The following is a 14283-nucleotide window of genomic DNA, read 5'->3' as shown; positions in this document are numbered from 1 at the left end:
AGGGGATCCGGCGCGTTCATGCCGCCGACGCGGGGGCCGCGCTCGGGGGTGGATGGGTGGGAGTGGGCGCCGGCGCAACCCTCGCTCCCCTCCCCGCTTGCCACGTCAGAACGGATTGGCCGGAGACGCGGTGACGCACTGGGGACGCCGGGAATCGGGGTGGGCGGGAGCAATTCCGGAGGGGGGGTCTTCCTTTCCTGCTCTGTGCGCCTTGTGTTGGGTCCTACTCAGACGCCCCAGTGCCACCTTCCTGCCCAAGAAGGCCCAGGCACGCCCACAAACAGCTCGCAGAACACAACTGGTGCCCAGCCTGACCTGGGATAGGTGGGCACCAGGGTTTTGAACCGTTGACATTTTAACAAGATTCCCTGGCGATTCTCACAAATAAACTTTGAGAACTACTGCTCTACTGGCAAGCAGCCCTGGTGGCACAGTTGTTAAAGCGATTGACTGCTAACAGAAAAGTCAGCATTTCAGAACCACCAGTGGCTCCGTGGGAGAAAGATGCGGCAATCTGCTTCTGTAGAGATTTACAGCCTTGGAAACGCTATGGGGTCACTCAGTCGGAATCCACTCGATAGCAGCGGGTTGGGCTCTACTAGTGGTTCTCAGGAATGGCCCGTAACCAGCAGAATTAGCATCACTTGGGAACTTGTTAGAAATGCAAATTGCAGGGAATGAACATGCCCAAAGCCCTGGTGGGCACTAAGTTGACTGCTGTTGGGTGCCCATCTGGGCCTGGTGGGGACAGAGATGGACAGCACCCTGCCCTGGTGGAGGAAGATGGACGAGCCCAGAGGACAAGTCAATGAGAGAATTCAGGGTGGACACCGCCTTGGGGGAGTGGACACGGGGTGACAGTAGCAGGGTTGTGGTGGCATCAACCCTGGGGACCAAGGGGTCCTCCAAGAATTAAACTATCAATTCCACAGAGAGGGCGAGCCCTGCCCTAAGGAGCGTCCTGCTTTGAAAGTGTGGCAGGTGAGTGGGGTGCCTCCAAACCCCAGGACCAGCTGGCAGTGCAGTAGCTAGGAGGGGTGCGGCTGGCTGATCCCTGCCCCAGGTAGTGATGCCAACTGGTCTGGACTCTGCCCCCCAGGGTTCCCGCCCTGGCACGGGCCTATTTACACAAAACACCTATGGCAATCGATGTTAAATTGCTGAATGATTTCATAGCTGGCGATGGAAACCGATGGTCAACAGAAACTGCTCACGAGCAACCCCCGCCTCGAGCAGTGCCCAGGGCACGTGCCCTCCCTGCCATGCCTTATAGCTCTGCGCCCTGGGCAGGGGACAGAGCTGTCCCAGTCCCTAGGAAGGGCATCTTGACTACCACTATGGCCCTACTCTTCCATTTCCTACTCTGGCCTGTCACCTGGTCCCCAGCAGCCCTCAACCCTGTCCATGTCAGTGTGTTTCCGGCCTGCTGGACTGGGGGGTCCTTTCCAAGTAGGGCCTCCTGGCTTGGGGGCTGTGGAGTCACCCCAAGGTTGCTCCACTACCGCCTTGTGAACCCCCACACCTGCAACCCTTTACCTGGCTCCCAGAAGACCTGCCTTCTACAGCGCTGCCTGCTGGCCAGGTCCCTCTGGGCAGCGTCCTTATCCCCAGCCCAGTGTGTTCTCCCTGAAAAGCCAGTGCCCCCAGCTGGAGGAGCATGCTGGGCACACAGCAGGCGCTCCCTATAGATGCCTCAGGAGAGCACTAACAGTGCCTGCCCCCCAAGTGCTCAGTGGGCCCAGCTGCCTTCCAGGCTCCACCCCAGGAGGTAACAACCACGCCCCCCCAGTTTGACAGTGGGGACAACCCTGGCGGATCGCTGCTCAGAGGCCTCCGGAATCTTGCTGAAAGCCCCACAGCTGGCAACAGGTCCCACCGTAAACCTGTCTGTGACTGTGGGGGCTATGGACTTGACTCTGGTGTTTTCCTGCTTCCTGGGGAGGTGGTGCTGCTTTCAGCGGGGTAGGGGTGGGGCGGGCCGGAGAGGTGCTGGCCATGGCGAGCCGGGTGGCTGTGGGCAGCAATGGCCCACTCTCAGTGTCTCCCTGACTTGGGGCAAGGATAGGCTTCCGGTGTGCTTGGGCGATGCCAGATGGCGATTCTGTGGTGCAGCCCACCCTGAGTGGCCCCTTACTCTCTTTTTAGTACAGAAGGGATGTATAATTCTTGAGAAAGACAGACAGACAATGCAGCAAAAAATACAATACTCCCAAGTCCCGTGGTGATCCTTTGTAAATACACTTTTTAAAGGATTTAATGTCACACAGTGGCTTGTAACTCTACAGTGAGAGAAAGCAGGCTCTGCATGGCCTCCGTCCCCCCACACTCAGAAAGGCAGGGCGGGGCTCAGACCAGCAGGTGTCACCGTGCTAAGAAGGCTCTTAGCCCAGGAAGGGCCTGGATGTGGGACACCGTGGCCACCACCTCCCCAGCCCCCTTTCACAGGGAGGCCCCGGGCCCATCTGCCCTGGTGAAATTCCAAATTTTTCCCTCAATCCCTGTAACTCCAGCTAGGGAGGCCGACTCGGGCCAGACCCGGCTGGCAGTGCCCCAGGTCCGGAGGCTCCAGGCAGGGCTCAGTCTGCAGGCTCATCCCGCAGGACCATGGGGAAGCGCTGGCCTCCGTTGCAGAGCAGGCTGTACACAGCCCGGAACAGGGCCAGGCAGTCTGGCCCCTGGGTCCTCACCAAGGGGAGGAGCTCGACCATCAGGACCTGGGGCAGGGGTGGACCAAGGGCTCAGGAGGGCGTGTCTCAGAGCCCCCACTGGGGGACCCAGGGGGCGGAGCAACCCCAGACACCCTGTTCCAGCTCCTCCCCCTTCTAGGACCTCAAGGCCCCGTGCTACCCCCACTGCCCCTGGGCCCAGCGCCGCCTCTGGCAGGTGCCACACACTGGGTGGCTACTTCCCGGCCTGCACGCAGACCCAGGCCCAACCAGAGGCTCACGTGCCCTCCGCTGGGTCCCTAGGAGTGAAGCTCCTGAGGAGGTGCCCCCGCCCCACCCCCCAGTTCTGAAAGTACCTTTTCCAGGTGGAGCTGCTGGTCCAACATGGCCACACGGAGTCTGAGGGCCGCCAGGGTCTGCAGCTCCCGGGTGCTGGAGTATAGGAGCGGCTGGGGGCTCCAGGCAGCATCCGTGCCTCCTCCACAGAGGGATGAGGCCCTAGGGGGCATCCCCGAGGGCCACAGCTCCAGATGCTGTTCAGTCACGGCTGTGAGGACAGGGCAAGTGGCCTCCTGAGGCGGCCGCCATGCCCGAGGCCCAGCCTCCCTCATGGGCCAGTGCCTGCTCCCCGGTCCCCCTCCTCGCCCTGGTGCATATACGAGCACAGGTGTGCTGTGTGTGTGGGGAAGGCTCGGCGTGGGAGAGAGGCTGTACTCTAGAGCCTTCTCAATACTGGGTGTGTCACCAGGCACGTGTGACGTTCTTGGAGAATGACTTTGTTTCTGACGAACACATATATCCACTCACAACTTCACGCAATTAAGGAAAAAAAGAAAAATTTAAAAACCCCTAATGTCCAGAAAAGGAGGCCACGTGGTGCAGTGGTTAAGCTCTGGACTGATAACCAAAAGGTCAGTGATTAGAATCCACCAGCTGCTCCCTGGGAGAAAGACGTGGCAGTCTGATCCCACAGACTACAGCCTCACAGACCCTATGGGGCAGTTCTACTCTTTCCTGTAGGGTTGCTCTGAGTCACAATCAACTCAATGGCTATGAATTTTTGGCTTGCAACGTTCCAGAAATAATTACCTCTTGCAATACTGGGTGAGCCATCTCTCAGCACACGTATTTCACAAGCTATGTTTTATATAAATGGGTGGATAAGCAAACTGCTCTAGGTGACTGGGCTCTGATGTCACTGCCGGGACAGTGGGGTGGGAGAGCTGTCCTCGAGAGGCGAGGGCCCAGGAGGCAGCGGGTGGCCCTGGGGAAGGGCCTGCCCACCTCTGGACCATTCATCCTTCCTGCCCTTGGAAAACTGGCTGAAGTCCCAGTGATGCCCTGCCGCCGGAGGCTCGGTCCTGACTCGGGCCAGGTGGGGCGGGGCCTCACCTTCGTGTAGCTCCTGCAGCCGTTGGAGACACCGCCCCGCCATGGCCTGCAGCCCCTCCAGGATAAGCAGACAGCGGTACTCCTGCACCCAGCCGGCGGGGGCTACGTGAGAATAAAAGAGGGTGGGGTCAGCTGAGGCCCTTCCGGTACCCCCCTCCCACCCCACCCAAGACCCACACCAGCGCCCGCTGACCTGCTGCCAGCTCAGCCCCCATGCGCAGTCTCAGCAGTGAGCAGGCCTGCCGCAGGCGCCCCACCTCTGCCTCCACCGCGGCCGCACTGAGACCCATGTTGGGCCGGCCTGACTAGGAAGCGGTCAGGGAAAGTTTCCTGTGGTCAGGCCCTGACCCGACGGCCCGTGAGCACAGCGGCCCAGGCAGTACTGCCCAGAGCGTTCCTGGTGGTCCCACGCTGGCCCTTCCCGTGCATCTCCCCCAGCCTGCCAGATTTGGAGCCCCCAGGGTCCTAGAGCCCGACAGGATACGGCTGCCTGCATCCTCTGCAGGAATCTGGTTCTGGTCGCGGCATTAGCAGAGTCACTGGTCCGTGTGGAGTCGATCTGGGCCCACAGACTGGGACACGCGAGCACCCGGGAACCAGGAGAGGGACGCCAGTTATTCCAGCCAGCTATGCAAGGCTGGGCAGGGCCCCAGCTTGGGTGTCTAGCTCCGCTGAATGCCAGGAGGGACCCCCAGAAGCCTTGGGGAATGCAGGGACACTGACTAGGAGGCAGGGACAAGGCTGACCGCCTCTGGAAATGCCAACAGAGATTCAAGGATGAAGAGGAGGGGCTGGGCCTCCCTTGGAGAGAAGTGGGGGCAGCAGACTAGTAACTATGACACCCACTGTGCCTGGCACAGGGCAGATGTGGGAAGGGGCTGTCTGGTTCAGTCCTCACAACGCCCTGACAAAGCTGGTACCATACCGTCTCCTTCAGCAGGAGGGCAGGCTGGGACACAGGGCAACTGCGTGCCCTGCTCGAAGACCCACACTGTAACTAGCCCAGCTGGGGGCCACAGAGCCTGCTGAGTGCAAGGTGACACTGGAGGCCTTGGCTGGTCACTCCCCCCACCCAGCAAAGAAACCAGGAGCCTGCTGGATGTCTCCCAGTGTCCCCGAGCTCCTCCGCCCTTCCTTCCCTGATGGCCACCCCTCTGCTACCCCACCATCAGACCCCACCTCACCGAGCGTTCTGGGAAGCTGCCTTCTGGAAAGCCACCGGCAGTCGCAGCAGGGTCCTGTTGGGAAGCCAGTGCTCAGAGCGGCCTGGTCTCCCTTGGGGGCCTGCAGGCCCCAGTCCCTGATCAGACCCCCTTTAGGGATGAGGCTCCCCTCTGCCCACCCTGTACTGAGACATGCCCCCAGGGGCAGGGCTCCCAGAGTGGCCATGGGGGCCGGTCCAGCCCAGGTCTGCCCGGCAGGGAGTGGAGGCACCGTGAACAGAGCCAGCCCTCTAGAGCCCACCTGGAGCCGGGCGTATAAGGGGACGGGCCCGGAGAGCCAGCTGCCCCAACCTGCCAGCTCCAGGGCGTGAGGCTCAAGGGGTGGTACCTCAGGCCTCTCCGTGACCACACCCAGCTCAGTGTCCACCCTGCCATCACCCCAAACCCCGGGCTCCCAGCCAGCGTGCACAGGTGGAGAGTTCCTACAGTGCCGGCGGGTCAGGGAAGCATACCCTTTTTCCTCGAGTGTGAAAGCTTCTGGGGCCCGAGGAGCCGCCGATGGGGTCACCTGTTGGTCCCCAGGGCTGGGGCTGGTGGCTTGGGCTCCTCTCCCCAGAGAGGTCTTCTCCCTAGTGGACAGAAGCTTGCGCTCCGGGTGGCCCTTGGCCAGCACTTTGGACTGGCGGATCCTCCTGGGGGGTCTCGTCTCTGGTGTACGGCTGCCAGCCTGACCTGGGGCCTGGGGTGGGGCCGAGGTCGTGGTGGCAGGAGGGGTGGCCACAGTCCTGGGTTTTAGGCTGGGGGCTTTGTCTCTCTCTGCAGGCTTAGAGACACCTTTTCGCACCCGTACAGCCTTCTCCAGCACCTGGGTCAGGAGCTCCAGCTCCTTGAGATCTTGAGGGCTGGGTGTGCATGCTGTGAAAGGCAAGCATCCTGCTAGAGTCTCTCCTGGGGGATGTGCCACTTCCTGGCACCTGCGTGCAAGCCTCTGACAGGCCAGGCCTAGGGTTCCGAGGTTTACCTGGAGATGGGTCTCCATTCGATTCTGGCCCTGGGGTTGGTTCCGCAGCTGGCGGTCCTGCTGGCTCCCTGCAGAGACAAAGGCAAGGCCAGGAGGCAGGGCCGAGGCCGAACAGAAACCACGGGCGCCGCCCCCTCGGACCCTGGTGGGTAAGGGGGTGCTGGCAGCAGCAACTCGGAAGTGGTATAACTCGGCCCAGGGACCCCGAAGGGACTCTAAGGAACCGAGGGGGGCCCAGCCCAGCAGCCCAGGTCCGCCTACCAGGCCCTCAGCAGCCGCCGGCAGACGCGCAGGCTCCGGTCCAGCTGCCTCTGCCGCTCGGCGCAGGCGTCCAGCGCGCCCCGCAGCTCGGCCACCAGCCTGGGAGGGACACACCGGCGGCTCAGCACCACGGCCCGCCCCCGCGCCCGCCCGCACTCCCTCCCAGCGCGTGGGGCTCACCGGCGCGAACAGTCGGCGGGCAGCCTAGTGGAGGAGGCCATACTGGCGGCTGTTGCCCTTAGTTTGCCGCCACAGGGAGGCCCCGCCCCTTCCGGGCGAGAAGCCTCCCCACGCCCTTCCGGCCGGAGTATCCAATCCTGAGCTGAGACCTCGGAGCCCACGCCCCCTCCTTTACGCTCAACCAACCCCGACAGCGGCCCGGCCTTAAACTCCGCCCCGACCACGTACGGCAACAGGCCCTGCCCCGTCATTTCCGAGCGCGCCCACAGCCCCGCCCCCGGAGGCCGTGGGAGGGGCGTTGGTGACGCGCAGCCTTCTGGTTTGAGTAACGGGTAGATGGGGGCGCGGTTTCCAGGCGTCTCCTGCAGAGCGCTTGTCTTCGTTTACCGTTTGAGTTTATGTCTGCCTCCCAGCAGTGCCTCCCTGCACAGGGTGAGACACGTGGCGGACCGGTCTGTCGCTGGAGGGGAGTGTGTGTGTGTGTGTGTGTGTGTCAAAGCCGCGAAGAAGTGTTAACTTCTGGGCGTGCTCGTTGAGGTGATGGCACCCACCTGGACAGGAGGTGGCTCGGAGAGCCAGGTGTGGTCCGTGGACCACGGGGCTGGGCGAGATGGCCTAAGGTGGGGCGGTGTGCGAGGACGGGGCGGGCAGAGGGTGGGGAATGAGAGGCTGGACCCAGAGGACGGCTAGACGGACCCGGAGGACGACCAGACGTGAGGGTTAAAGCGTCGCGGTGTCCCAGGAGGGAGTGGCCGTGCCGTCTTCAGTGACCTGGGGGACACCTGGGGGGCGGATTGTGAGGACAGACACTGGGTGGGATGAGTCAGGGGCAGCAGGCCCCAGTGCAACAAGAGTAACAAGAATCAAACGCTGTAGGGCAGAGGAATATCAGGCAGTAGCGGGAAGAGGGACGCGTGGAGGTATTGTGTTTAAAGATGGAAAGATTCGATGAATCTATTTTGTACTCCCTAACAGAAAAGGTAACGAGCCCTAGTGGCACAGCCGGCTGTTCACCAAAAGGTGGGCAGTTCAAACCCACCAGCCGCTCCATGGAAGAAAGGCCCGGTGATCTGCTGCTCTAAAGATTACAGCCAAGAAAACCGTGTGGAGCAGTTCTACTCTGTCACACTGGGTCGTTATGAGTCAAAATGGACTCGATGTCAGCTACCAATTGGAAGGTGCTGTAAGGGGGGTGGAGGACACAGAGGGGACTCCAGGGTGGCAGGGAGGCTCCTAGGATGGGCCTCTCCTTCAGCAGTGACCTGTTTACATGCCTGGAGGGAGGCTGGTGGGGGAGTCAGCACTTGGGAGGCCACACGGGGTACCAGAGCCCCCCAGAGCGGTTTCCTTCCCAAGGGGCAGGCCAGGAGAGGCAGACAGCTGGGTCCATGCCAAGCTGGGATTTTGGTAGAGGGACCCTGGACAAGGGGACGAGAACATGAAGGTAAGTCACTGGTTTGGCACCATCCTCATCACATTTAATCCTCACAACATCCCTGTGAGGTAGGTATCGCCACCCCATCTTACAGATAAGGAGACTGAGGCTCAAGAGGTTAATAATGCACACCACGGACAGAGTCCACAGGGCAGGTCTGTGATTCCTCACCCCAACCATGCCCCTCGGGGTGCGGAGTTTACAGTGGCTGGAAGACAGCTGCCATGGGGGCGTCACACAGACACGAGAAGCAGACAGGAAAGTGACCATTAGGTCAGCACCTCCACATCCCTGTACATCTGGTTCAAGAGCATTTGGTGATGCCCCCAGCCAGGTGGTTCTTTCCTATATTTCAAGAGGAAGCAAAAGCGTATCACAGCGGGCTGAGCACATCAGTGGTCAACTTGACCTGGGAGAAACCTCATGGCTGGCCCTGGGGGTCTCGCAGACATTTTGGTTGCTATCACGTTATTTCCTATCTTTCCTATGACATCAAAGGGCAGATGGCTGGCTTTCTTCCCATGGGAATCAAGAGCAGATACGCAGTGACTGATCAGGACACGGGAGGGGATGGAGAGAGAGGTTTCATGCATGAGGCATGATGGCCGCGGGGCTCAAGCTCTTTGCCCCTCTGCGTCTCGGTCCCCTCACATGTTACCAATGACTTTAAATTGTTTTCTGGCTAACCTCACAGGGAAAATTCTTTCTGTACTAAAAGAAAAAACAACGAAACCACCAAACCCGTTGCCATCGAGTCAATTCCGACTCATAAGTGTCTGATAGCTGGAGGGGCTCGAGTCCCAGCTCTCCGTTTCAGCTGAGCCTAAGAATGCTGAGGGCTTCTTGTTGTCTTTGTCTAATACCCTCGATTCCGATCCTTCTTTTGTTTCATCTTGGAAGAGGAGTGAAGGGGAGAAACAAAGGCGGCAGAGAAATTCAGTGCAGAGTTCACGTGGTCGCTGTCTGTAGGGCGTGGGGGTGGGGGGCAGGCAGTGCTGGAAGAGGGGACCAGAGTCCCCAGACGGACACAGGCTGCAGCAGAAAGCCTGTGGCCAAGGCCAGTGCCCTGGTCTGCTCAGAGCCAGGACCCCCAGCCCGTCAGTCACAGCCCAGCCCACGCCAACAACAGGGGCACAGCCCCCTCTCCACGGGACCCACTGCCACACGAGGAAGGGAAAGCTGCCAGGCCACAGGCCGAGGCGGGCACCAGAAAGGGGGCGTGCTCCCAGCTGTCACAGCTCCCCTCACACCTGCGAGGGACACACGGGGAGGGAGGCACGCTGCGTAGGCTACCTGGTCCCAGGTGTTGTAGTACCTGGAGCGGGCTCAGTGGGGCTAGGAGACCAGGACATGGGCTAAAGCTGCCGGAGACGCGGCACGGGGGGGCACAGCACAGCGTGCAGGCTCTGGGGCTTGGTGTCCCGGGAGACAGGATCTGAGTGTTCCCTTCTGGTCTGGACATTTGGATGCTCTCACGGAGCCCCCTGGGAAAAGAAACCTGGCACCAAGTTAGCCTCCTGCTGCCCTCCGACGCCACAATGGGGCTAGGCGGCATCCGTCTCGGCCCCCTCCCCTCCCCAGCGAAGCAGGACCCCCAGTAAACGTTTACTGCACACAGCTGCGCACCATTCACAGCGTCGGGAAGCCCAAGGTCACGCCTCCGCCACTGTGCTCCGTCTTGTGTTTCCGCTTTGCCTGTGGTCGGGGCCCGCTGCTCTCCAGGGGCTCAGGGGGGCAGCACTGTAAACATGACTTCCTGGCGTTACAGCGGCAGGGGTGCGGCTTCGAGTTGTTGCCCAGGGACAGCGCTGAGGTAGGTCGGAGGGGGCCGCCGTCCCCGGAGCTGGTAGGACTTACGCTGCTGCTGATGGAGGAGTACCCTGAGGTCGAGGTGTCCTTGCCTGGCCCCTGCCTGCTGCAGGGAGGGGGCTCGGGCCCTGGGGTCTGCGGGGTCTGCGGGCTTGGCGCTGAGGCAGGTGGGCGCTGGAGGGCCTCCTCCTCTGGGCAGGCCTCCTCATCACTCGATTCCTGGCAGCAGTGCTGCTCTGGGTTCAGGTAGACCACGGTGACATCGAGGACGCCGCTGGGAGCCGTCACTGCGGGAGACGTCGGGACAGGTCATGCCACCATCAGGACACAGGGCAGCCCGGAGGCCAGGCCGTGAACTTGAAGCTCCCTGTGTTGGGGCCGCGTGCCCACGACTGGGCCCACTACCCGGTAGAAAGGGGGTGAAGGACGGCTCTCAAGCTGGTGCCCTGGTGACTCCAAGGACAGGACAGAGTGACAGCACGGTGGCGTCTCACTCACTCGAGCCACTCCAGAGTGACACAAAAGCCACTGGAAAATGGAGCGACCCCGTCCAGACTGGGCCTCCCCGTGGGGCGTCCTCTGTGGGTGCCGCCTGGGGTTGCTGGGGACTGGCCTCCGCACCCGCCCTAGAGGGCAGCTGGGCCCAGGGGGCAGGGGAGGGCTCAGGCGAACCTCGGCGCATCTTGCACAACTCAAGTCTGTGTTTCTACACATTCTAGAAAGTTCTCATGACTCCAGCCCGGTGTCCCCCATTCGCTGCCCTGGTGAGGATTCCCACGCTCCATCGACACACCCAGCTGGAGCCGGACACAGGCCGGGCCTCTCCTCTCTCCTCCCACGGCATCGCAGGGGCCTCTCGGCTCCCAAGCCTACCTGCGTCTAGACTCGTTCTCCTCTAGGCTGCCTGGCCCTCCTCCCTCTACAGGGTACCTGGATGTGCTCCCTCCCTTCCTCCCTGAGGCATCTAGACACCTCCATGACCCCTAACGGTTGCCAACCACCCCTGATTCACGGCAACCCCATTGGTGTGAGAGTAGAGCTGTGCTCCATAGGGTTTTCAGTGGCAAACCTTGGTAGCCCGCGGCGGGGGAGGGGCGCGGCTGCAGCACCTACCGTCGCCCTCCTTCTCGCCCTCGCTCTCCCGGTCACCCTCGTAGCCGGAGCAGTAATCCAGGCTCCAGTCCAGGAAGCTGCCCAGCAGCGTCTCCTCCTGGCTGGAGAGCTCGGCCGTGGGGGTGGTCACGAAGCTGCCGCGGTCCTCCTGCAGGCTGTTCTCCCGCTTCCTGGGGGGGGGGGTCAGGTGAGCACACCGGGACTGGCCTGGCCTGACCTGCCTGCCTGCCTGCCCGCGCTCCCCTGGGCAGAGGGCAGGGCCCTAAAGCAGGAAGGACCAAACTCAACCCATTGCCATACGGTTGATGCCGACTCATAGCGACCCTACAGGACTGAGTACAGCTGCCCCATAGGTGTCCTAGGCTGTAATCTTTACAGGAGCAGATGGCCAGGTCTTTCTCCCGTGGAGTGGCTGGTGGGTTCGAACCACTGACCTTTCAGTTAGCAGCTGAGCGCTTTAACCACTGCGCCTCCAGGGCTCCTTGGAAGAAGCACGATTGAGGCAGGACCAGGGCCCGTGTTAGGGTTGCAGTCCTGCCTGCCCCAGCTGGAGAGAGGCCCGGGCCAACTGCGTGGCTTCTCTGGAAAATGGTGGGATGACAGTGCTAACCCTGAGGGTCGTCTGCTCCCAGGAGATGTGTGACGTGCTGGGCACAGGGCCTGGCACCTGGCAGGGCTGCTCACAGCTCCTGTCTAGGGGGCCAGGTCTCGCCAGGGAAGGGGTTGCAAGTGGAGGGCGCTATCCCTGGGAGAAGCCCCTAAACCAGCTAAGCAAGGCCCACTGCCTCCGGCCTGCCCTGTGTCACATGTGGGGGTCTCTGCAGGCTTGCACAGTAAGGCCAGCATGCTGGGGAGGCCAGGGCCCCAGCCCCCGGGAGCACAGATGCACCCCCCCCAGTACTCAGGCCTCCCGACTGGTGACAGTCTGGCTTCGACCACCGGGAAGAGGCTGCTGCACCTTTCCGGGAAGGAAGCGGCAGCAGCACCAGGGGCTTAGGCTGCGTCCATATCTCCTGCTTCCTAGGGGCTCCCTGGAAGTTAAGGTCTCCTGCCCCACTCCCCTGGGACTCAGCACGGCCCCACCTGCCCGGTGTCAAGATGGGGCCGGCCTGCAGCTCCCAGCTGCACACGGTGCTGAGGAGGCAGGGTGGGCGCCTCTGAAGGGTCAGTAGTTCTCTGGGCAGGGGGTGGTAAGATAGGAGGGGAAGCCATCTCAGGAAGGCAGTCTGTGCCGAGGCACTGACGGGGGAGGTGGGGCCAAGGGGAGACCAAGGTGACCGGGGCCAAGGGGAGAGAAGAGGGAGGTGTTGAGGATGGTTAATGAGTTTCAGCTTGAGGGCTGGGGGCGTCACCAACACCGTGGGGCAGAGCAGCCCAAGATGGCGCTCAGGGGCAAGTGGCAGGGCATAACCCGCCAGGGATGTCTTTCCCCAGAGGGGAGCGGGCTAAACGAGAGAAACAAGCCCTAGAAGGAGAGTGGGCTAGAAGCCTGGAGACAGAACACAGGCCAAGGCTGAGTGGGGGTCTGGTCCCAACCTCACCTCACGTGGGATCCAGACCCACTGCCTCAACCTAAAGCCCAGTGGCCTCTGCAAAACAGGGTGCTGGTACCCCGAGACTACACAGACAGGGATGCAACAGGGCATTGAGACAGCACCCCCGGCACATGGGAGCCAATGTGCCGACATTCTGGGGCCTCGTTTTGGACGTGGAGGGGCACTCACCGTTTGGCCCTCCCGGAGGGAGAGGTGAGAAAGGCGTGAATTTCCCCCGTGCTGAGAAGAGACACAGGTTCTGGGTTCTCCTGTTTCACGCCTAACAATGTGCACAACTGGCCGTAGCTAATCACCTGAGAAGAAGGCAGGGTCAGCGGACGCCAAGAGGGGATGTGGGGTACACCCCGCCCCGGCTCCCCCAGCTGGCACCCCGCCCTCTCCCCCCCAGTACCTCTTCCTGACTGATCCCCTCGTAGCGCCTATCCTCAAATCGCTGCTTCACAGCAGTCAGAGAAACCTGCCTATAGTCCTTGGGGGCATCATCGTGGAAGCTGAGAAAGAGAGGGACAGTGAGGGACAGCCACCTGGGGGGCTCCAGGCAGGTGGCATCAGCACCCTGTCCCAAGAGGCTCGCGTTTTTAGCCTCAGGTCACTGCAATGAGGGGACAGTACACTTCTAATTAATGGGAATGTGAAGAGGTGCCGCCGCTGTGGGAAACAAATGGTTAAACACAGTCACCATATGGCCCAGCAATTCCGCTCCTGGGCAGATGCCCAAGAGAAGTGAAAACCTACATCCACACAGATTCTTGTCCACAAACAGTCACAGCAGCATGCCTTACAGTAGCCAAGAAGTGGACGCAACCCAAGTGTCCTTTAGCTGATGTATGGAGAGACACAGTGTGGTGTTTATACACAATGGAATATTATTATTCAGCCATAAAAAGGAATGAAATTCTTGAATGGTGCCTGGCTACCATTACACTGAATGTTTTAATCAGAGATTCTATAGAGAAATCCTGATCAAAAGGGGGAAAATACAGACAAGAATTCAAAATTCTCATGGAATCCAGACTTTCTGGAGCCATGGAGGGTGGATGAACCCCTGAAACTACTGCCCTCAGATAATCTTTAAACCTTAAACCAAAAATATCCCGACGTCTTCTTTAAACCAAACAATAGTTCAGCTTAATTAGTAAAGAATGTCTGCCTTGAGCATTGTGCTCTTTTAAGAACTATATGAGATCAACTTGACAACAGCAACTCAAAAGATTAGACAGGAACCTTAGGGGGCAATGAGTTTGTTAATGCGGGAAGAACACTTTGGAAAAGGAGGGTGAGAATGGCTGCACAACTCAAAGACTGTAATCAGTGTCACTGAACTGTGCATGTGGAAACTGTTGAACTGTTGTATGTTTTGTTGTGTATACTTTCAACAACAATTAAAAAAAAAAAAAGGAATGAAGTTCTGATGCACGCTACAGCATGGATGAACCTCAAAACCATGATGCTGAGTGACAGCAGCCAGACGCAAAGGACAGGTCAGTACTGCATGATCCCGCTTCTGTGCCATGTCCAGAACAGGCAGATGCTGCATGATCCCGCTTCTGTGCCACATCCAGAACAGGTCAATACTGCATGAGCATGATCTTGCTTCTATGCCATGTCCAGAACAGGTCAATACCGCATGATCCCGCTTCTATGCCATGTCCAGAACAGGTCAATACCGCATGATCCCGCTTCTATG

At 60.4% G+C, this 14283-nt stretch overlaps 2 protein-coding genes across 2 annotated transcripts in view; both read right to left on the bottom strand.

Annotated features, from left to right (window-relative positions):
• Window positions 1–2059: 2059 nt before the first annotated feature.
• Window positions 2060–6736, bottom strand: TEDC2 (tubulin epsilon and delta complex 2). The gene is made up of 10 exons (XM_012554589.2): window positions 6684–6736; window positions 6504–6602; window positions 6243–6310; window positions 5734–6136; window positions 5243–5296; window positions 4543–4630; window positions 4252–4363; window positions 4059–4160; window positions 3023–3213; window positions 2060–2714 (listed from the first exon to the last, which is right to left on the bottom strand). The coding sequence occupies exons 1-10, from the start codon at window positions 6722–6724 to the stop codon at window positions 2577–2579; spliced, it is 1296 nt and encodes a 431-aa protein (XP_012410043.2). The 5' UTR covers window positions 6725–6736; the 3' UTR covers window positions 2060–2576.
• A 3011-nt stretch (window positions 6737–9747) lies between these two features.
• CCNF (cyclin F) overlaps window positions 9748–14283 on the bottom strand; it is a 24436-nt gene continuing 19900 nt past the window's right edge. The window contains exons 14-17 of the mRNA XM_004373402.1: window positions 12988–13087; window positions 12765–12889; window positions 11041–11210; window positions 9748–10214 (exon numbers count right to left, since the gene is read on the bottom strand). Coding sequence (XP_004373459.1) covers window positions 9748–10214; window positions 11041–11210; window positions 12765–12889; window positions 12988–13087 — 862 coding nt within the window. The remainder of the gene's footprint in view (window positions 10215–11040; window positions 11211–12764; window positions 12890–12987; window positions 13088–14283) is intronic.

The sequence above is a fragment of the Trichechus manatus genome, unplaced genomic scaffold, assembly GCF_000243295.1.
Source record: "Trichechus manatus latirostris isolate Lorelei unplaced genomic scaffold, TriManLat1.0 scaffold00024, whole genome shotgun sequence".
Classification (NCBI taxonomy): Eukaryota; Metazoa; Chordata; class Mammalia; order Sirenia; family Trichechidae; genus Trichechus; species Trichechus manatus.
This window is presented reverse-complemented; position numbering and strand designations above follow the sequence as displayed.

What these genes read in the sequence shown, in the direction of transcription:
- TEDC2 (XM_012554589.2), bottom strand. Translation starts at nt 6,724, where the DNA reads ATGGCCTCCTCCACTAGGCTGCCCGCCGACTGTTCGCGCCG. An exon ending in CCCGCCGACTGTTCGCGCCG is followed by an intron (nt 6,603 to 6,683) that starts GTGAGCCCCACG and finishes TGTCCCTCCCAG; the next exon opens with GCTGGTGGCCGAGCTGCGGG. An exon ending in GCAGCTTCCCAGAACGCTCG is followed by an intron (nt 4,631 to 5,242) that starts GTGAGGTGGGGT and finishes CGCGTGTCCCAG; the next exon opens with TCTGTGGGCCCAGATCGACT.